Below are 23,353 nucleotides of genomic sequence, written 5' to 3'. Positions count from 1 at the left end.
AACCGACTCTCGGGTGAAAACAAACCGAAATTACTACCCACCTACAAGACTAACTGTTTCTAAGTTACTGCATTCATACAAAAACCACAGGGGGGGAATGTCTTTTTGTTTAGAAAAGAATGAGGATAAAAACGGAAACCCTTACTTTCTGAAAAGAGCTGCAACCTTCCAGAAATCTAAGCTTTGCATGGGTTATGTAATTATATGCTGCTCAGCCTAATGACTGCGTGAAGAGAGGTGAGGGGCACAAAGGCCGCAGGAGCAGGACTCTGAATAGGGCCCCATCATCCATGTAAATTGCAAATTAGAGGCCGGCATATGTGACTCCAAACAAATATGAAGATTGACAAGAGCTGCAGATTCAAACAAGCGGACGGCACAGAGCCACACAGGAGAGCAGCACGGGAGCCCGGTCGCTAGTCAGATCTTCCAGAATATCACTGCGTGGGGACATCCCACGGGAACGGGGCTTCATGTGGGGAGGCACAGGGCCACCAGCTCCTGGGCTGCACCGTGAGCAACGACGTCTGAACTTGGTGGTGTGCCGGCTGCCCGGCTTTGAGGGGGGCTCGCCTGACATTTCTCAAGTGTCCACAATGTGTCTTAGCTCCATTCTGCAGTCTGTCCGAACCCGGGAAGAGGAAAAACAGTATGCGGCCGAAGAGAGGTTTGGCAGTGGAAGGTCAAAGAATATATATGGTTTTTTCCCCCTATTTCCGGAATGACTTCAAACCCCCAAGTGCTAACTGTATTGGAACAGTGGACCGACCGGTCTCCGTTCTTCAGGCTGTCTTCTCATGAATCTTGAATCTTAGAAACTTCTCGTGTTCTACAGAACACTGTTGAAGAAGGAGAAAACAGGAGGCTGCTGAAAATCGTCAAGCCCAGGATGCGTGCAAGCTCGAGGGCCAGCGACTGATTTTACCTTGTTTTGTGTAACGTGTTGCTCCCTACTGCGTCCTCAGAGCATAGGAGAGGAGGAAAAAAGCCGGAGGAGGGACGAAAAAAAGGAGAAGAGAGATACTTCAGTCTCTTCCCAGGAGAAAGTGTGTTTCCCCACTTGTTTAAATTTCTTATTATACCTTTCGATGAAGTTTGATTGTTTCCTTCTATAGGTCCCAACCAAGGCAATAAAGGAATTCTCATACGATGACCATTTTCTTATATGCTGATCCTGTATCCAAGATAAACTGCTTTACCTTTTTAATAATATCTGTAGAGAATGATTGCGGTTTCTTCTTCAGGAACACCTAGAATTATTACTATACCTGCTTGATCTCTTCCTCTTATCTTCCCCCCCCACCCCCCCTCCCCCACTAAATTTATTTCCCTGCCCTTTCCCACGTCTCTGGGTCATTTTCCGTTGTAATGGACATTTATCCTTTTCTTTTAATCCGCCTGGGATTTTTCCTTTGGAAACCGCCTCTCCGTCACTCCACGTGAATTGGTGGGGCTGTCCAATGCAGCCTACCTTCTTGATGACAGAAACAGCCACATGACAGTCTGTCCAATCAGATACCCCATCCCCTTGGAAACCATGATCGATAAGAGGGCAGACACATAACCCAGGGAGGGCCAGAGGCACCGATGCATCCGAGGCTGAGGGAGAAAGACCTACTGTCTTTCTCTCTGGGATCAGCTGCTGAGGGGACGATTCGGTTTTGGAAACACCAGCTGTCATCTTGAGACCACCTCGACAGAGTCCGTCCGAAAGCAAAGCCACGAGACGGGTCGAGAGGAAGAGTCCCGGTGACACTGTGATCTCTGCATCCAGTTACACTTGAAGGCAGCTTGAATGTCTAATCATGTAAACCCATAAATTCTCATGTTTTACTTAGCTCACTTGAGGCGGAGTTCTGGTGCTAACTCTAGAAACTCCCGACGAATGCCATCTCCACTTCATGTTTTTCTGCAGTGTCCAATGTGTTCTTCGTTGCCTCCAATAGAGATATTAATTCCATCAAAATTTCTTTTTGAATTTCTTATCTCACCACGTTCCCTTGAGTAGACTTAAATAAATCAAATCCAACTGGCCCAGAACCATTCATTCCCTTTGCTACTCTGCTGAAGGGTAACATGATTCTTGGTGAGAAGAGACTAGATAGGACAGACATCTTTTAAGTCTGCAGAACGGAAGTGAGTCGTGTGGCCTGTACTTAGTGATAATCTTAAAGCGCTGGTGAAGTCATTCTCAAGAAATACTTTTATTGTCATCGGAAACTCTCACATGAGAACAGCTCCCAGGTATCATCAGATGGGCACACGGACTGGAAATCCCATCGTAGGCTTATTTCCATCTGGGCATGCTGTACGTAAAAAACTAGTAAAATATTACATTGTACATATGTTTTTTTGAGAGAATGTAAACCTTTTATTTACAAGTGAATGCAGGATCTGATATTCATCAGAAGGCAGAAAAGTTTTCCGTTTCCTAAAAGATGGAGTAGAATATGGAGCTTTATCTTTGTCGTTTTTATCCCTGTCTTGTTTACAAAAATCATTTTAGAGTTGACAGACATTTTCTTACTCATGACTTCATTTTACCACCACCGTAATCTTGTAAAGAAGGCAGAATGGGTATTACTAACCACTCTTGGAGATGAACAAAATACTAATGTGTCTATTTTAATACTAAGTCCTGAAGTGCTGTTATTGTAAGTCACACCAGGAAATCACAGGGAACCACGAATGTTTTTCCAGTATCATTTTACTGATTTATCTCTAAGCTTTTTCACTTTCTGATAGAAAAGAAAAGAAATTGTACCTCCTGATAAGTTTTTATTGCCATCAAGGAAGTATATACATCATGCTCAAAAAGGACATTAAGTCTCTTGTTTCCCTGCTGAATACTTCCTTCTAATACACATTGAATTGATTACCAATATGGTGTTTTGGAAAAGTTTATCACTCCAATTTCACCCCAAGTCTATCCAGACCACATTACTTACAAAACTGAAGATGGCAATTCAAACTTTGTTTGACTTCCTTCAGACCTATTGGGTTTCACGTCTCTGATAAGATTGATGAGAACTAATCATGTTACTGGGGTTTTCATTTCGAGCCCATCTTTAGGGGAAAGTAACAGGATAGATTACCTCCAGTTCCTCTAAATTACATTAGAAGAATTTGGCAGGGGTACATCCCTTAAGATACGAAAGGATTTAGATTGGCTGTTTTTAATAATTTCTTGATTTTAGTATCAACAAGATAGGTAGTTATATGGGTTCAGAAATATTTTGAACGTGCCCTTCTGAACTAAACGCTTCTTAAAATAAATTGCATATTGAGCTGGCTCTTTTCTAAATCTAAGCTCTTTTAATTATTTCAAATTGACTATGAAATCATCCTAGCCTCTCCAATCACCCTTTAAAATTGGAGGAGGACCAAAGAGGACTCATATTTTATGGAACAGCTCTTCTGCAAAGCCCTTCACATGTACCATCTCATTTAATACTCGTGAGAGCCCAGTGAGGTAGATTATCACTGCCCCGTTTTACAGATGGGAATGCTGAGATTTGGAGATATTAAGTAACCTGTCCAAGGTCATCCAGGCAACATGTGGTCTGACTCTGAATTCCTTTTCTGTTATGTGCTACCGTGGGGGGGGTATTCAGACAAATGATTCCCCCCCTGTTCCGTGCTCACTGAGTTTGGGGGTGACAGAAGAGACTAGCACCCCTAGAATAGCCTTCCTCTTGAAACTCTCAGTTACGCAGAGGTGAGGATTCAGATGGCCCTCCCCGAAGCCCTCTCCTCTCAAGGCCTGAGGGAGAGAGAGGTTCTGAAAGAAAGATCACACCCTTAAGCCCATTGGCGGATGTTCTAATAACAGTTTGAGCTGAAAGAAGGCAGAAATTACAAGGCTTAAAGCACAGCTGTCCTGGTGTCCTGGTTCTCTTAACAGAGAGTGGAAACTCACTTGCTTTGGGGAGAAACAGAAAAAGGCAAGCCGGGATGCCTCTTTGCATTATTTCTAGGTAAATCAGATGTGCAAGTGCCACACATTTTAGTTTACATTAAATCGCGTCACTTCGGGGCACAACGCAAGGCGGCACTCCACCTTGCGAAAGGGTAATTCTGTTAGTTAGTTCTGGGCAGATGAGGTTGACCGGACTGAAGCTTTATGGGAGACAGGGTGTCGTCTACCGTGGAGATGCGGTCGCCTCACCTACGAGCCAAGAGAAGTTCCTGCTTTCTTGGGGCGTTGCAGACCTAGGTTTAAATCTCATATTGTAGGGACAACAAATGTATTATTCTGAGTGCTTTGACTCTAGGGGAATATCAACTACTTCACAGGTAGAATACAAATATCATTCTCACTTTAAATCTGAGCAAATAGTCTTAAACACTTTCTAAATCCTATTATATGTACAAACTTTGCATGTAAAGGTTGAGCCGGGAAGGCAGAGGAGTGTAAGTAAATACACCCTTCTCCCATAAGTACACAGTATTGAATGGAAGAGAAAAGGCCTTTATACTCTATTCCCTCAATCCCTCAATCAAAGACCTTTTAAAAGAAAAGGCACAGTTAAAATAATAACCCCGGTTCTATGATAAGGAACTTCCGTATTTGAATTTCATTGAATTATAGAGTTGGAAAAGGCTTCCCGAGGGTCCGTGTAATGTGGTCCGGCCCCTCCCGGACCACCGTCGCCACCTTCTTTCCTGCAGCGCCTTGAATCTGTTCATCTAAATTCTGATGATAACCTATTTGGTCCCACATTTAAAAAAAATTTCACGTAAAATCTTGACCGGTAACCAGTGACTTTTAAGAGGGAGGTAGCAGGGCGTAATGGAGAGCGTGGACTTGGGAGTTTGACTCTTTGGTCTCGTTTTCTTCATCTACAAACTGGGATGCAGTGCAGGGACTTTGCGAGAACTGGAAATGATCAGGGTCTTGGCACAGTTCCTGCCGTGCAGCAGGGCTCGCTAAGTGGTAGTTATTATGATTATGATCCTCATTCTGTAAGCAAACCGTTCTTACAAAGCATCCCCTTAAAATGGCCTTGCTGGTAATTACAGACACGTAGCTTCCTCATCTCTTATCAAGGTTAAACCATCTTAGAAAATTGTCTTGTTATTGGCATATGTTTACACATTTGAATTAAAATGTAAAACCTCACTCAGTTTTTACTTAAGCACTGACCTATTACAATTTAATATCAGATAATTGTTGCCAACCTGCAAAGAGACACTGAACAGCCGGGGCTCTGGGGACAGAGTCAGCAAAGCACCATTCAATAAAGGAACGCAGTGGTGGGACAGAGCCCACGTGAGATGACCAAGATGTATCAGGTACTTTCCAAAGAAAGGGAGTTTCTTGACCCAGCTAAGGCAGACACCTTTATCGTAACTGATTCTAACCCATAAAGACCCAAACACACAGTTCCTGCATTCTTTCTAGAGAGCAAAGAACTGATAACGGGGAGAGAAATAGGCTTCCACTGAAATTTCAGGAACAAACTATTCTTCTAGGCCACCAGGAGAGTGGTGGTCATTGAACAAACACATGAAAGTTTTCATGTGCCTGCTAACTTACAACTGTATAATCTGCTAACTTATAAAAGAATTCATTCTCAGGGTGCCTGGGTGGCTCAGTCAGTTGAGCGTCCAGCTTCGTCTCAAAGGTTCACGAGTTGGAGCCCCGCATGGGGTCACTGCTGTTAGCACAGAGCCCGCTTTGGATCTTCTGTCCCCTTCTTTCTCTGCCCCTCCCCCACTCATGCTCGCGCTCTCTCTCTCTGTCTCTCTCTCTCTCAAAAATAAATAAACATTTTAAAAAACAATTCATTTTCATTTTCTATGGGCTTGTTTAACTGCTTTCATGTTCTCAATAGGTATTGAGTTTGACAATTTGCTCTTCATATACATTCCAAAAGAAACAGGGTACAATCTCACTAGCATTTGTGACTCTTCCCTGGATCAGTGATTTATGGGGCCCTTTCTCCAAGTTCTTCTGTAATTCTAGACTGGAAACTATGGGAGCTTCACCATCAAGCCAAGGGCACTCTAGGAAATGCTAATAACACAACAGGTCCAAAGCACAGTTTCTAATATCTGTAAGTGCCTGACATTTTAAAGGCATTCCACAAGGTTTTTATGCTTTTGACAGAATAATTCAGATGGACTTCTGACTGAACACTGAGAGATAAGAAAGAAAGAAAGAAAGAAAGAAAGAAAGAAAGAAAGAAAGAAAGAAGAAAGAGAGAAAGAAAGAAAGAAAGAAAAAGAAGGAAGGAAGGAAGGAAGGAAGGAAGGAAGGAAGGAAGGAAGGAAGGAAGGAAGGAAGAAGGAAGAAAGAAAGAAGAAAGAAGGAAGGAAGGGAGGAAGGAAGGAAGGAAGGAAGGAAGAAAGATGGAAGGAAGATGGAAGGAAGGATGGATGGAAGGATGGATGGAAGGAAGAAAGAAAGAAAGAAATGAGGGAGGAAGGAGAGAAGGAAGGAAGGAAGGAAGGAAGGAAGGAAGGAAGGAAGGAAGGAAGGAAGAAAGAAAGAAAAGAAAAAGAAAGAAGGAAAGAAGAAAGAGAAAAAGAAAGAAAGAAGGAAAGAAGAAAGAGAAAAAGAAAGAAGGAAAGAAGAAAGAAAGAAAGAAAGAAAGAAAGAAAGAAAGAAAGAAAGAAAGAAAGAAAGAAAGAAAAAGAAATTTTACAGTCCTTTTTGAATAGGAGAGCTGTAATAATTAAATTTTGACAACATATCCATTAGCCCTCATGTGGTGAACTACAATTCCCCAGAAAATCACGAGGGATGGCTTCCTTACATTACTCTGGTGTTTATTGACCTCCATGGCATGTTTGATCTCGGGTGGCTCCTTCATATGAGCATAATCTGAGAATCCTCTGCCAGCATCATGTTTCTGCTTATAGGCAACCTTAAAAAACACACATCAGTTAGTTTCATTCAGGGGATGTTAAATTCTTACCTGTTACAGTTCAGTGTTTTCGCTAGAAGTTTGTGTTTTTGAATACCATCATGATGGACATAGTCACCTAAGCTTCTATGAGAGAGTATACACAGTGCTTTAATGTTAGTGCTTCAGGTTAGACTTGTAATTCTAATTCTTCACTGTTGATTTCAAAACTCCGTATGCTGAAATTCCCACCCATATGCAGCTCGCTTGAATCTCAGCTACGGTTTTGGGAAACCTTCCAAATCTATGAGCCTTTGGGGGTCATAAATGTCCAAGGTTTAAATCTTGGGAAAGCAACTGACATGGTGGGGGGAAATGATCAGACATTTATAGGTGAATTTTTTCACCTTTTAATTAGTTGTTATGACTTTCCGTAGGCACAGTTATATTATAACATAAACCTCATGAAACGCCCTAACCTTTGGGAAAAATATAACATGCGGGCAGATTTCTGAGATAATGTCCTCTGGGAGAGAAACAAGCATCATGCCAACACTATCCATTGCTATCACTCCAATCTGTTTCCTCCTGGGATGGAGAGAAGGCGTGAGAAAGATTGCTTCGAAAATGGAAGTAACCAAACTCAACAACAGAGTTAGAAAAAAGAAGATCCAGAAGGCAACAAACAAACCCCTTCCCCCTAGTCTATTCTATAATCCTATGTCTCTCCCTAGCAATTTTCAATTACTCTCATTTTTTGTAGAATTACTGATTTTCGGTCTTCCCTCACTAGAACATAACTGCTTAGCTCATTGAATGCTCAGAACCCAAAATAGTGCTGGCATAAAGTAAGGAAGAATGACTATTGGCTCAATGAATGAACGAACGAAAATAAAACAGGAATGAATGAATGATTTTAAAATTAGTTTTAAATATATATTAAAAGTTCTTTAATACGAAAATATTTATAGAGTTAGAATAACTTGAAACAAGAGAATAAAGACAATTTGAAGAGAAAAACTAGAAGAGTATTCACCAAGAACAAAACAAGATCTAATTTTTAATGAAAAGGAATACAGCTAAACTTGAGGAAAACTTTTTACTAATACAAGCTCCTTAACAGCGATGTCTGTATCTTCTTAGATATCTTTTTTTTTTTTTTTTTTATAAATTTTTTTTTTCAACGTTTTTATTTATTTTTGGGACAGAGAGAGACAGAGCATGAACGGGGGAGGGGCAGAGAGAGAGGGAGACACAGAATCGGAAACAGGCTCCAGGCTCCGAGCCATCAGCCCAGAGCCTGACGCGGGGCTCGAACTCACGGACCGCGAGATCGTGACCTGGCTGAAGTCGGACGCTTAACCGACTGCGCCACCCAGGCGCCCCTTAGATATCTTTTAATATCCTGTGTCTATCATAGTGAATGATGGAGTATAGAAGTCAATAAATGCTTGGCGAATGCATGAATAAATGAGTTTATTAAATATTCTCAACTTTAAAAAAAATGGGGTGCCTGGTTGACTCAGTCAGTTATGTGTCCAAATCTTGATTTCGGCTCAGGTCACGGTCTCACAGTTCGTGGGATCAAGCCCGGCGTTGGGCTCTGTGCTGACAGTATGCAGCCTTCCTGGGATTCTCTCTCTCTCTCTCTTTCTCTCTCTCTCTGCCCCTCTCCCACTTGCTCCCGAGCTCTCTCTCAAAGTAAATAAACTTTAAATACAAAATAAATAAATAAAAATTGAGGCACCTGGGTGGTTCAGTCGATTGAGCATCCGACTTCCACTCAGGTCATGATCTCACGTCTCGTGGGTTTGAGCCCTGCATCGGGCTCTGTGTTGACAGCTCAGAGCCTGGAGCCTGCTTGGGATTCTGTGTCTCCCTCTCTCTGCCCCTTCCCTACTCACATGCACGTGTGCTCTCTCTCTCTCTCTCTCTCAAAAATTAATAAATGTTAAAAAAATTTAATAAAAATAAATATTCTCATGAACTCAAACTCCTCATGGGTCTTAATAAACACTATTAACCACTTGTTTACCTTAGATATAATATACTTGTCTGGAGAATTAAAGTGATAATTGTAAAACTAATTTTTAAAAATAAAATCATTGAAATTTACAATAAAAAAAGAAAGTCACCTGTTGCAACCATTAATATTTAAATCCCCTCTCTGGCTCCCCTACCAAGTTCTTCTTGAAAACTTCTACATGAAAGAGAACTCACCCTGGGGCATCACAGTCTCTAAATCCTGAAAGCTGGGATACCAAGTTCCTCCTTTAATGAAACCCCCATCTGTCTTCCCCTGGAAGCCATGCAGGAGTCTAGCTCAGGACAGAACTTCAAATGTAGGTGCACAGCTATCAATGACTTCCATTCCTCCAGACCATCTGCACAGAGTAAGGTCCTGAGGCCCTATACCCCTAAATGCCCTCCTCTGCACAATTTACAATTAGGCCATCTCTTTCTTAACATGCCCAGAATGTTCCAGATATGGTCTGACCTCTCCTAATTAGAACTGTCCAAGCCAGGTTATGACCTCTTCCGTGCTATACGCTATTACTCACGTACCCATAGATGACAATGTTTTCCTTTCGACAGCGATGTTGAGATTTCTGTCAACTAATGCCCTTAAGTCTTGTTCGGTTCTGCCCTGCTCTGTTCTCACATCCAATCTTGCATGTCTAGTTGATTATCAGGACTTACACACAGCACCCCATGTTATTCCAGGGACGATTCATCTTGTTAGTATCTGTCCACTGACTTAACCCATCAGGATATCTAATTCTCATGAACATACCTTTACATTTTCACCAATTAGTTATGTTAAACAGGAAACCCATTAAGAACCACCATTTAAGTCGACAAAGACCATTATGTCAGTTTCATTACATTCTATATTATAACTTTGGGGGAAAGGAGGAAGAGTTTAATGGGTGGCCAGGTCTATTAAGCCAAGAAGAAACTTTTATCAGATGTGTTTCTTCTTCTTAAATAAAAGGAGATAGCACGTACTATTTCTTTTTTTCTGGGTGCCTGGTCTAATTTGTATTACTTGTGACTTTATAAACATAACCAGTGCAGCTGATCACTTAGTGGGTTATCATAGAAATGGCGAGTCATCAAGCACAATTTTAAAAAGAACCCTTTCTTTAAAAGGCTGTGTAATTTTCTCCCTGCAGCATTAAAAGTCATTTCATTTATAGCTGCCACTAAGCACCAGTTTAGAATTAAGATTACATCAAATTGGAGGCAGCCGAACTTTAATTTATCATATTAATTTTCATACTTAGAGTAGCTAATGGAAAATTATGTCAAGCCAATCAATTTTCCGATAAATTTGATTTCGTAGGATTTGTCATTATGGTGTGGCATCTCCCTAAATTAACACTGTTTTCTTCATACCTTGACAATTAAAGCCACTTGGGTACTGGATACCTAACTAATGGAGGACAACTTGCAATAGTCTTTTTTTTTTTTTAATGTTTATTTATTTATTGAGAGAGAGAGAGAGAGAGAGAGAGAGAGCGCCAGGGAGGGGCAGAGAGACAGGGGGAGAGAGAGAGATTTCCAAGCAGGCTCTGCACTGTTAGCCAAGAGCCCGATGCAGGGCTTGATCCCACAAACCGTGAGATCGTGACCTGAGCCAAAACCAAGAGTTGGGTGCTTAGCTGACTGAGCCACCCAGGTGCCCCACCGTGCAATAGTCTTGTACACATATATATAAATGTGTTTATAAAAGTAGTGTATACGTTTATCCTATACATTTGATGAGATAGTATATATTTATGCCACATATATACACGAGATCTGTATACATTTCTAACTTCCAGTAGATTTTAGAACTACTGTCTGGGTAAATGGCACTTCTAACCCCATAGCACAGACACCTCGGAGGCTCCTGAGGCAGGACCCTGTAGCCACTACAGATAAAATGTAGGCTGTCAAACATCTCCTGAGTTCAGACACCTGAGTAGCCTGTATTACTTCTGTGATAAGAGATTATTGAGCCTCTGCGTGAAAAAGCCCTGGTGAGAAGGATCTCACCATTCCATGGCATGGTCCATGCATTTCCAGAAACTTTCTTTGTGGTCTTCATTCAAAAATTTGTAAGGGGTGGGTGGGGAGGATATCTAATAAAATGGCATCCAAAACCCTCTACATCTTTCTCTCTTTTTTTAAAAGATATTTCTTCCTCTTAGTCGTTTTCTATAAGGAGCATTAATTTAGCTAATCTCACCTTATTCTAGTTTGAATGAAAGCATCTGACAATGTCTGCAAATTGATTTTAGCATAATATTTTGATCCAGTGTCCTAAGTTTAAGGAGACTTTTCATTAGAACCCAGAACACCATGAACTTCCAGAATCTATCTAATACTCTAATTTAGCCTACCACAAATCCGATACTATCTGGACACAGTAAAAGGTTAGTTGTTTAATTTTTTCAGACACTGTCAAATAGTTTTACTTTCTTGCCAGTCTTATTACCCAGTAAGCTCTGAGAACTTTAATTTTAACAACAATAAAACTGATTTACACAAATCTCAAGAAATGTGATTACATCACACTGACAGGTTATTACATTACATTATTCCATTGAAATAGATGCTTTATCCAGAATCCAGGTTTTTTCTTCCTCACAAGTTCAGTGACTAATTACAATAGTGGGCAGTGCTGGGGGCACATACATGTCTTTCCCAGGGTGCACACTCTCCTTAACATGTGCTATGCATATAACACATGTTAACAATGTAAGTGACAACTTATTCTGGAGGGAAAATAAAGATTCTACAATATACACTATGGATTATCTTTCACGTTAAGCTCTATGTTGCATGTGTTTATGTACTATAGTTCTGTTTCTGCCATAACAAGGTGAGAAAAGTTGTACATTTTCATAGCAGTGAGGATGTAAATATCTGACAACGTTACCTTCCCAAGTATAAAACTAAGAATAGAATATTCCTGGGGTGCTCAGTCGGTTAAGCGTCGGACTTCGGCTCAGGTCATGATCTCGTGGTTCGTGTGCCCGAGCCCCGCGTCGGGCTTTGTGCTGACAGCTCAGAGCCTGGAGCCTGCTTCAGATTCTGTGTCTTCCTCTCTATGCCCCTCCCCACTTGCATCCTGCCTTTCTCTCTCAAAAATAAACATAATTTTTTTAGAAAAAAGAATATTCTTCCTCTCTTGCATAACTGTTGTTTGTCACATATCAAGTGTACTGATTTGCTTTACAGAATAGTCTGTATTATCGGTAAGTGGGTAGGTGATCAGATATTGGCAAGGAAAAAAAGGGGGCACATTAGTCATGGTCAGCCATGCCAAACCCTGATATCATATATTTTTAGCCTCGTGTTGTGCAGCTGAGGTACGCTTACTGCTAAGCTGAGTACACAGCAGACATTTAAATTTGTAATAATCAGGTACTTAGAAATGTTCTGCAAAAGATAACGATGTTCAGTCGTTTTCAAGAGCACTTTATTTTCAGACTATTTTTAAATTATCCTCTACTTTAAAAAGATTCCGAAGGAAGAAGTAAACTTTTTGAATATGAAAAACAGTGGTAAAAAGAGGTGGTAACAGTGTGTGGTTAACAGCCCAGACCCTGGATCCACATTCATGCGCTGGCTTCGCCATTTATTGGCTGTGTGATCTCAGGTAAGTTCCTTAGCTCCTCTGTTTCAGGTTCCACATCTCCGAAGTGAGACTCTCTCAGAGAGTATAGTTATGGGGATTATGTGATGCAAATATATGTAAAATGCAGAGAACGGCCCCGGACATACAGTAAGCACATCTATGTTTTCACTATTATTTTTAACCTAAAATGTAGCAAAAAGTTTACGTATGAACTATGTAAAAGGAAACATTTCCTTACCAAAGGAATCAACAAGTTCAACAAAATCCATTTTACAAGTATTTACTGAATATCCCCCTGTCTGCCAAGGAATATTCTAAGCTCGGGGGTAGAACAGAGAACAAGACATGTGAGGTCCCTGCTTTCATGTCACTTAGGGAACCAGGAACAGATTAATGAAGTTAAAACATTAAAAACACAAACAAACAAACTGCGCTATGAAGAAAACGAAACAGTAAGTGGGTGAGAGAGAGGTGAAATACTCTATTTTGAAGTTCTATTTTAAGAAATACAACAAATGAAATGCATTACATATTCCTTATGTCTTAATGTACAAAAGGGGGAAATTACTCTTCTGGATTCAAAATGGGTTTATAGGATGACAGTCCTTAATTTCCCCTGCACCGTGCAACCACTGAAATGGCCATTTCCAGCTGAGGTACTCTACATGGAAACCATAATCCACGGAAAAGGAAATTTAGGAACCACTTGCCTAACTGAGGAAGCACAGGCCTGTGGATTCTGAATTTAACCATTAACCCTTTAATATTTGCTGTAAGATTTCAACCTAAGTAAGCTGTCCTAATTAGATCAAACTTTGCTCTATTAAGAGTTGTGACTGGGATTAGGAAAAACAGCATCCGGTGATGACAAATTTGCCTGTCCTTTTCATGTTCTGTGACTCCACCAGTGACTCCTGACAGCACATCAATGAGCAGCTTCTAATTTTCATTCAGTATGTGAGACCCAAGATAAACAACCTTTTTGCTAAATATATTTAAATATACATTTTAAATATTTTAAATATTAATATATTTTAAGATACTAATTATATTAAGTTAAATTCATATATGTCTATGATTAATATATATAATTATATATATAATAAATAATATATAATTATAAACATAATAAATATATATAATAAATATATACAATTTTATGTATATATAATTATAACAATTTAGGAAAACCACACCTCACTCTGAAGCTGGGTAACTTCTCTTGCAAAGACACTATCAATTGTGGCTGGCATCTGCCTATAGAGAGAATTGGAAAGATTCTTCTTAATGGCGCCTTTGTATTTTGCCTACAGAGGGGGAAAAAGGGAAAAAAATAAGTATTACTTTTTTTTTCACTGTGAATATTGAAAGAGAATAAAAGCCCACTTTCTTCAGAAACAGAATTAATTTAAAAACCCGAAGACCATTTGAACCTTAGATACTAGGCTGAAGAACATATTCCGAACAGAGATAAATCCAATGTATCGCGGAAAAAGCTTTAAATTAGACGCTCAAGGAAATAATGACTATTTTTCTATTTAAACCCGTGCACATTTCTAAAAGTAAATCTGTTTGTATATATTGAGAGTTTCAAATGTTTGATCAGCAAAGAAAAACATGAGAAAAATGAGACAAGTGAGCTATTCCAGAAAACACAAGTTGTTAGTGTACTGTCTAGAACCCGAATGCACAGTGTTCCTTTATTCAAATGTTTTTAACCTCCTTCTACCACGACTGCAGCAGAGATGAGGGGGGGGGGGCAGTGAGGGTGCTGTTTCTGTGCCTTCCCACCTCCAATCTGCACCGTCTCTAAGTGATCCCAAACATTCATTACTCATAAAAAGAAAGGCTCATTTCATTCACCGTCTCCCTCAGGAAGATTAGGTTCAAAGTAACACAACAGATTGTCCACTTCCTTTTTTTTTTTTTTTTTCCTTTTTTCCTTGCTCTGCAGTTAACTCCTTCAGGAGAAAGAATCCATCAGGAATTAAAGATATCAAGAGAGTCTGCACCGGAGAAATAACAGCTAACGCAAACAAACAAAACCACGTGTCTCCACACTCTATAGCTCCCACTCGGGGCTAGATTTGAGTGTGGGTTTATCAAGCGTAGACAAGGTGTAAACCTCGTGTTCTCACAACTCTTTGGAGTTGGGTGTTTAATAAAAGAAAATTTGCCAGTTCGCAAAATGTTTTCACGTGAGGGAAAACAATCCCAAGAACATCATGTTGATCTTTTTCCAACATAGCTGACGAAACACTAGAGGTCAGTCAATTACAATACGATTTCACTCATCCTTGTTTCACATTTATCTTTTCTAAGTGATCTAGTCACAGACTACAGAAATGCCTTCTCACAGATATCATTGTTAATAGTGTGCTTTATAATGCAGAATAAACTGTAGCTTGAAATGCTCTCAGAAAGAGACTATATGATTTTTCAGCTGGAAAATGAATGGAGTGCATTTCTCACTCTGTGATTTCGTAAGTGTCTCTGTTGAACTGATCCTACTCAAAAATGGTTGAAATTGATTTAAAATTACTTACCAAAGATACTACATTGTATAGAATCAGCTGGTAAATTTTACTGATTTTCAAAATGATATTCAACAATTTATATCTAATACACCTCTCCGGAAATAAAATAATGGAACTTCTAAAACAATTTTTCCAGGACTTTCTACCTATTGAATAAAATCTTTCTTTTCAAGAGTAGTCCTACATACATATGAAACATATATATATATATATATACATATGAAACATATATGTATGAAACATATATATATGAAACATATATAATAAAATATGTCAACCTTAGAGTTAACTGACATTGTGTTTGAATTACATGATTATATAGATATTGCCAACATTCAGTGGTGCTCTCAAAACTATTATTCTCTAATTTTAACGCATAGACTTTTATCTACACAAACAAAATGAAAATGCAAGCCATTCTGAAAGTTTGGGTGCCTTACCTCAGAAATAAAAGCACCAATGTTTTTTACATGGTTTAGCATGGGCGTGTCAGGCACAAACGTACACTTGTCCTTAGACTTTTTATATTCTTCTTTATAATGAATCTAAAAGAGAGAATAACTGACATAAGACAAGAAAGAGGAAAAACCATTTGAATGGTCCTTTTTTGAACAGGAGAATGAGAATTACTTGAGAAAGCCCGTTTTCTGAAGGAAATACTCAAATGAGGAAAAATGCTCGACACCAGCCAAATCACATACACAGGTATCTAACACAGACCTGCAAGGGTGATGAGACACAGGACAGAAAGACTGTTGCTTAAGTAAGTAAGCATCCCGTTATCATCAAGGGTCACGTTGGTGGACTCCTGTTGACCGTGGGTCCTGTCTGCCCAGCTTGCTCAGCCTATTAGCACACACTCCTCTTTCATTCGACAGGTGTCCTAGTTTATCGTTACTTTCAAGCCCCTGACGACACGGGTAAGCCTACAATCAAACAGAAACCTAGCTGCCTATCTCTAGGCTTAGAACAAGTAGCCATCGGGAGGGATGTAACCAATTAAGAAGGAGCGGCAGAAGCCAAAGAAGTGGAGATTCCCGTTAGCATCATTCCGTGCTGGATTAGAGGAAGGGGCTCAGACTGTGGCCACAATGAGCTTCCTTTACTGATTAATTCTGCTCAAGTCAAACTTACCGAATTTATGAGCACCCACAGGCCTGCCCAGCTGCCTCCCCTCCCCCGACAGGAGCAGACGGAGCCCTGAAAGCTTGCCACCTGGTGGAGGAGACCACTCCAGAATGCCACGGGCAGGCAGGTGCCCGAGACAAAGGCCAGAGAGGCTGAGCTGAGCACACACATCTGTGCTCTCACCCCCCGCAGTAAAATGAGTCAGTCCTTTCCCCTTAAGGAGGGGCCAGAATTGTCACTCTGCGGGTAGACCCTGCATGAACACATGAGCTGAAAAGAAGTCAGGATCTGCGGACAAGGCTCTGTCCGCCCTGTCACACCAGTTGCCACCCGATCTGAAAACTGGCGAGGCAAAATTTATGACTAGTTGAGAGGATGAAGGTAATTTGCTACAAGTTGCATCACCCTGTAATAAAGTCATGTTTGGCTACCCAACACTGTAAACACTTTGGCTGAAAAACATGTCCCAGGTCAGATGATACATTACATGGTCTCCCTAATTAGAACCTAAAAGTGAAGTTCAGTTGAATACCTACCTGGTTCCTCAAGGGCACAACTAACACTGCTTGCACATTAGCATTACCTAGAGATTTTACCACATGTCAACCTGATGTGAGGGACGTAATTTGACCTGGGGTACGACCAGATATGAACATACTAAGTAAAGTTATTTCAAAATACCGTGTATCACGGCTGCGACTCAGGTATCAGACGCCTACCGCATTAAACATTTGCTTTGTTCCTGAAATCAACATTGGAACATATTTATCTTATCTGAGCACTAAATTACCTTTTTTCTTCTCAGAGATTAGCCATAATTTTAGGTCTCTGCAAATCACCCTCCTCAGCCACCAGTAATTAAACCGTTAATGGCAGCATGATAAATAGTAGGCTATTTTGATCATAAGGAGAAAAAAAAAAAAAGTAGCCCCGTTATATAATTAAGTGTGAGAGAAAAGAACCTATCATTAGGCTTAAGTTTGGCTCATTATTTTTATCTTTTGCCACCACATTCTTCACTGCAGTGGTATGCACTATGGCTATGGGCCTCCCGATAAGCTCTGACCTGAGCAGAATGTTCAGGACAAGCGCACAGGATAAGGGTGAAGTGCTTCCTTCCTTCACTGTGCAGGCAAATGGTTCAGTCTTAAGTGGGATCCCCGTTCCTTTCTTTGGTCTTTATTGAAAAGATACACACACACACACACACACACACACACACACACACACGGACACGTATGATTTGCTTATGGACACTCATATTGTATTTGTAGTGAATTTTACAACATGAATGACAAGAAGCAAATGACTTAAAGTTTTATCTAAAGAATGTCACGTATTGTTAGCCTTCCTATACCGGGATCATGGAAAAAGCTAGATGAAAGGGAACTACACCTAGAAGGGACACAAAATCCTAGGGGAAATAAAATCACTGAGTCGACAGCTACTTCCTAATATGGCCATGGCCCCATTTATTGGCTAGATTGCCTATGCGACCCCTTTCTGTCCCAATAACAGAACTCAAATGTATTTATGAGAGTAGCCAGGCCCCTGTCCGAGTGTCAGAGGACGAATTGCTCTAAACCAGCCATGGTTTGCTCCCTCCCCTTGGCAAGTGAGCGGCCTCCCCCGGTGCCCAGCTCTGGCCAGGGGACATTTGTAGAAGTCTTCCCAGCAGTGTCCCTGGTGTCTCTGGAATAAAGGGGAGAGACCTCCTGGCACAATCCCTTGACATTTTGCTCGTCTACCTTCTTCCTTCCCCCGTCACAGGGATGCAAGAGCAGTGGTGTCATCAGAAGGTCATCAAACTAATGATGACAAAGCAGAGGGAAAGGAACCTGAGGGACTGACAACATCCACTGTACCAAGACTGGACCCTTACCTCCAGGTGTCATTATGTGAAAATAAAAAACCGCACCTATTTGTTAAGCCTCTGTGCTAGGGTTTGCCTATTACTCATGGCCATCTTGCACTCATAACCGAGATCCTGTGCAAGTTACTTTCCGGTTTTTTTAATTCATTTTAGGAAGAGAGAGTGAGCAGGGGGCAAAAGCAGAGGGAGAGAGAGAGAATGCCAAGCAGGCTCCATGTTCAGTGATGAGCCTGATGCAGGGCTCAATCCCACAGCCCTGGGACCATGACCTGAGCCACAGTCAAGAGTCGGATGCTCAACCGACTGAAGCACTCAGGCACCCCCATCCAAGTTCCTTTCTAATTAAGGGGGGGAAAGGTGGGAAAAGTTGATGACTTAATAATCAATAAGATACCCCAAGTATTTAGCTTCTGCTCTGACCATGCCCAGGAATCCTGCCATGTCTCAACTACAATTAGAGTTAAATCTGTTCACTTAGCCCAGTCTCTTGGTATGAGGTTAGCTAATGGCTGAACGTGGATGACAAATGTAGAAATGTCCGAGGATATTTCCTTGTTAAGGCGCTCAACCAAAAGTACGGACAAAGTCTTTTCTCAAATGGAACCATATTGGCTAAATGCAGCAAACCCTGGAAGAAAGAACTGTGGCCCCATCACTGTGAGGTAGGGGGGGTGGGGGGCACTCATAAGCAAATCTGCCGTCCCAGACTCTCTTCACACAGTCGGGGCTCTCTCTGGAGGGGTAGACACGGAACCTAGTGTTTTCAGCGCTGGAAGGATTTACCCACAACAAACAATGCTCAGTTGCCTGGAAAATGTTCTTTCTGCTGCCATGCAAGTGAACACCCTCGGAAGGTTTGAACCAAAACACTGAGTCACAGGCTTTGTGCAGATGTGGCTGCGCTCGCTCAGCAGAAACTCTTGCTGCCTAATTTGCAAGAAACGTACCAAAACATCCCCTTTAACCTAGTATTTTTTTATGACCACCTCACAAAAGGCCACTAGATCAATGATTCTGACGGCTCAATAGCCAGGTTTGACAGGTTTGACGTACTCAAAGAATTCATTGGATAGTTGACTAACAGGCCTAGAGAGAGAGAATGAGAGAGGGAATATCTGGGGAAATAAAAAGCATTACATAGTTAACAGAAAAATAAAAGAGGTGGCCTCAGAGGACCAGGGTCTTTAAGATTGGGAAGTGAGTTCCATAGAGGGAAACTGTACAATATGAGCAGGGCAAGTGAAAGGCAGAAATTAGGTGGAACCAAAAACCAAACTGAAAAACGGCCTCACACTTTATTCACACAGTGAATGAAGTAGCTGTTTCGTAATACACCTTACTTTTTAACCAAACTTCTAAAAACTAGAACTTTTGCTTGGTCCAGAAAGTGCACCTTAAAATTTGTTTTTAAAAAACGATTGTCTAAACTTCTCTTTTCATTTTTGTGTTAGAAGCAAAAGAGGTAGGAGCACCCGGGTGGCTCAGTCAGTTAAGTGTCAGACTTCGGCTCAGGTCGTGATCTCGCAGTTCGTGAGTTCGAGCCCTGCACCGGGCTTTATGCTGACAGCTTGGAGCCTGGAGCCTGCTTTGGATTCTGTGTCTCCCTCTCTCTCTGCCCCTCCCCACCTCTCAAAAGTAAAAATAAATAGAAAAAAAAAAAAGAAGTAACTGTCCAGATGATTCCTTGGTAAATATATAAATTCCAAAAATTAAGCCAGTACCTTAAGACACACAGAATTCTATTTTGAAACAAAATGTGAACATGTACACAGATATAAATTAGGCCACAGTCTATGATCTAAATATGTAAGTAATAAAGATATTCTGCTATGCCGCACAGATCTATAATATACAAAAATTACGGCCACGTGTTTGATTTCTCCTGCATGGAAGTGAAATAACATGGCTTTGGCCTTTGCAAAATGATAAAAAGCCATGCCCCTCACCATCAGGTCGGTTTAAAAGTCACTGAAAAATGGGGCACCTGGGTGGCTCAGTCAGTGAGGCGTCTGACTCTTGGTTGTGGCTCAGGTCATGATCTTGTGGTTTCGTGAGTTCGAGCCCCCGTGTGGGGCTCTGTGCTGACAGTGAGGAGGCTGCTTGGGATGCCCCTCCCCCACTCGCACTGTCTCTGTCTTTCTCAAATAAATGAACTTTAAAAAAATAAATAGGGATAGGGGCGCCTGGGTGGCGCAGTCGGTTAAGCGTCCGACTTCAGCCAGGTCACGATCTCGCGGTCCGTGAGTTCGAGCCCCGCGTCAGGCTCTGGGCTGATGGCTCGGAGCCTGGAGCCTGTTTCCGATTCTGTGTCTCCCTCTCTCTCTGCCCCTCCCCCATTCATGCTCTGTCTCTCTCTGTCCCAAAAATAAATAAAAAAAAAAAAAAAAACGTTGAAAAAAATAAATAGGGATAAATAAAATAAAATTAAATTAAATTAAATTATAAATAAATAAATAAATAAATAAATAAATAAATAGGGATGCCTGGGTGGCTTAGTTGGTTAAGCGACCAACTTCAGTCAGGTCATGATCTCACAGTCTGTGAGTTCGCGCCCCACTTCGGGCTCTGTGCTGACAGCTCAGAGCCTGGAGCCTGCTTCAGATTCTGTGTCTCCCTCTCTCCCTGTTCCTGCCCCACTCATGCTCTGCTTCTCTCTCCTTCAAAAATAAATAACATTAAAAAAAATTTAAAAAAACAAAAATAAATAAATGAAGAGTCACTGAGAAATTATCTCATCCAAAATAACTCCAATAAAATCACCTGCTAACTGAAGTTGCCACTTCTGTGCCAACGGTTTATATAATTTAGCTCATCCACAATTCTGTTTTAATAAAAAACATAACAATGCTGGAAGATGTACTGTTTCCAGAGTTCTGGAACTTAGGGTTTTCAATGGTAGCATTACTATCAGCAATACTAGAGTAATAAATAAGAGTAAAACTAAGATAAACTTTGCACGGAAATCCACAGTGAGAGAAAGCACAGCAGAGTAGCTAAGGCCCAAAGGGCTTTGTGTTTATTCCTTGTCCCCGCTGCTTAACTGTGTGACCCAGCAAGACATGAACCTCTCTGAGCCTTCGTTTCTTCACCTCGAAAGTGAGAAAAACGATGGAATCTACGTCAGAGGCCGCTGTGCCTGTCACTCAGTAAATCTTAACTAGGCTGATGGATTCGTTGTTGTCATCACTTTATCATTCTTATGGTTTTACGAGGAACTTTCACACGCGGTAGCTTAGGACTATTAAGTAATAGCACAAAGAAATACTCCATTTAAAATCCAATTACATTACACGTCAAATATATGGAAGTCGTATGATTCCCACCATCCTCTGGCCCTTTCTGACCAACCACAGGGAGTCAGAGTTATATCTAAAATGGGACAGAATGGATACAGACATAAATTTACAGACTCAGGAGTTAGTAACAGCTAACATCTCTTGAGTGCATACAATGTTCCAGACAGTTCACTAAACATTTCAGACGCGTTACCATGACCTAATCGTACCGTAATAGATGGTGTCCTTGAGGAACTGAGCCCAGTCAGCCCAGACCCTGCCGGCACACTACCCCACTTCCCTGGATTGACCGCCTTTGAAAACAAACATTTGCAAATATTCTGATCACTTTGCTCATTCACTACCACGGAAATGGCCAGTATTGGGCTCGCTTCTCTACAGCCCCAGGCACCTATTCACCTCTGTACTAGCAAATAGTTGACAATCGTTTTAATGAGGATCTAAATGCTCTTCCCTGGTGAGCAACCCTTTTTCCTTGGGCTTCTAGAATTCTAGCTTCCATATTTACCGGTTTGCCAATACATAATCACGTGTGTGTTAAATAATTCTACAATCCTAAGATTCCCTGGAGATATAATAGAAGCTGATCTCAGTTAATGAAAAGAGTCACAAGAAAAATGCTTCTTTTTACTCATACCATCATCATCTAATTCACGGTTCTTAACATGCTGCTCGGTAATCCATAAATCCAAAATTGTAAATGCACACTATGTACATACAAGTATATATATGGTTTGTTTTCCTGGTTTGGAAATAGTTTAGAAAACTATTGCATTTATCAAAGCCCTCAAAAAATCCCCAAAATGTTTTCTAAACCTCCATTCATTTAGACAGAGATCCTCCCGAAACAAATTACACCACCGTACAAACTAAGAAGGCTTTGGGGTTCGCACAAGGAAAGTGCTCTGAAATTCAATGCTTTATGATTTCATGCCAGAATGACAACGAAATTCATAAGGGACAGCATTCTGGATTAGGAACACAGACACCTGCTCCCTACAGAAATTCTCTGAACAGGTGACCTTGAAGGAATCAGCGAAAACTTCTGGACTTAGTTTCTATGATCTGAAAAACAATTGTGTTTTAACAGAGGACTTCAATGTTTTGTCCCCAACTCGATGATTCTGTGACATAATAGTGCCATACACACAGCGCAAAGGAAGACAAAAATTACTTAAGCCACTTACGTCACTAATGAGTTTGGTGCATTTTTTGGCCAATTCCATGCTGAGGTCTTCAATCACAGGCTTAAAGAATACCTGTCCAGAAAAACAAGGAAAGGAGACATTTTTTCTAACGATCAACTTTGAGGAACAAATACCCTTCCTCGGCAGATGCCTTCCTACTCACCGTGTCTTCATTTTCTTCTTCCCCTGTTTTTTCCTCTTCAGCTTCATCGTTTACATCCTCAAATACAGGGACCCCCATTTTTACTTTTTACATCTAGAGGTGCTTTGTTTTGTTTTGTTTTGTTTTTCTAATTCACTAGGACAGACCCTTTTTCTGTACTTCAGCACCCTTGAGACCTTGGAGTCTCCGGTGTTCGGGCAGAAATGTCCTTGCCCAGGCCTCGTCCCAATTTAGCTTACACTTCACTCTCCTTATCACAACCGCATGTGAGTGGATAGAACAGGATTGCGGAGGTCGGCCAGGGCCAGCCTCGCAAGTGGAAATACCACTTTAACAGGCAAAATTCGGCTTCGTAACCTTTTAAAGTCAACATTCTTTAAACTTGGAAAGGAATCCGAAAGAGACCATTTATTTCTATTTCGCCAATTTAATGCATTCATACAATAGTTTGAAAGAGACTTAACGATCTTTTTCTGGGAACACGACTCAGCTATAACACTCCAGATAGCACAGTTAAAAGCCTGTTATCTCGAAGATTTCTCGACTCCATCTAAATAAAGCTTTCACTGGAATATCAGACATAGCTCTCGTTTGGTATAGTGAATCTGGATCATTCAAACTCATTTCATTAACCTAAGTTAATTTTTTATGAGACAAACACATACTTCTCACATTCTAAAAAGTACTAG

The 23,353-nt window shown here is 40.9% G+C and overlaps 1 protein-coding gene across 1 annotated transcript in view; it reads right to left on the bottom strand.

Moving 5' to 3' along the window:
• The window catches only part of NEBL (nebulette), a 106,770-nt gene extending 83,831 nt beyond the window's left edge, over window positions 1-22,939 (bottom strand). Inside the window, 5 exon segments of the mRNA XM_086714805.1 lie at window positions 6,762-6,872; window positions 13,677-13,787; window positions 15,458-15,562; window positions 22,502-22,573; window positions 22,665-22,939. Of these exon segments, the coding sequence (XP_086570931.1) occupies window positions 6,762-6,872; window positions 13,677-13,787; window positions 15,458-15,562; window positions 22,502-22,573; window positions 22,665-22,742 (477 nt within the window). The 5' untranslated portion in view covers window positions 22,743-22,939.
• Between the last annotated feature and the right edge of the window lie 414 nt (window positions 22,940-23,353).

This window comes from Puma concolor, chromosome B4 (genome assembly GCF_028749965.1).
Source record: "Puma concolor isolate L17-30 chromosome B4, mPumCon1.1.hap2, whole genome shotgun sequence".
Classification (NCBI taxonomy): Eukaryota; Metazoa; Chordata; class Mammalia; order Carnivora; family Felidae; genus Puma; species Puma concolor.
This window is presented reverse-complemented; position numbering and strand designations above follow the sequence as displayed.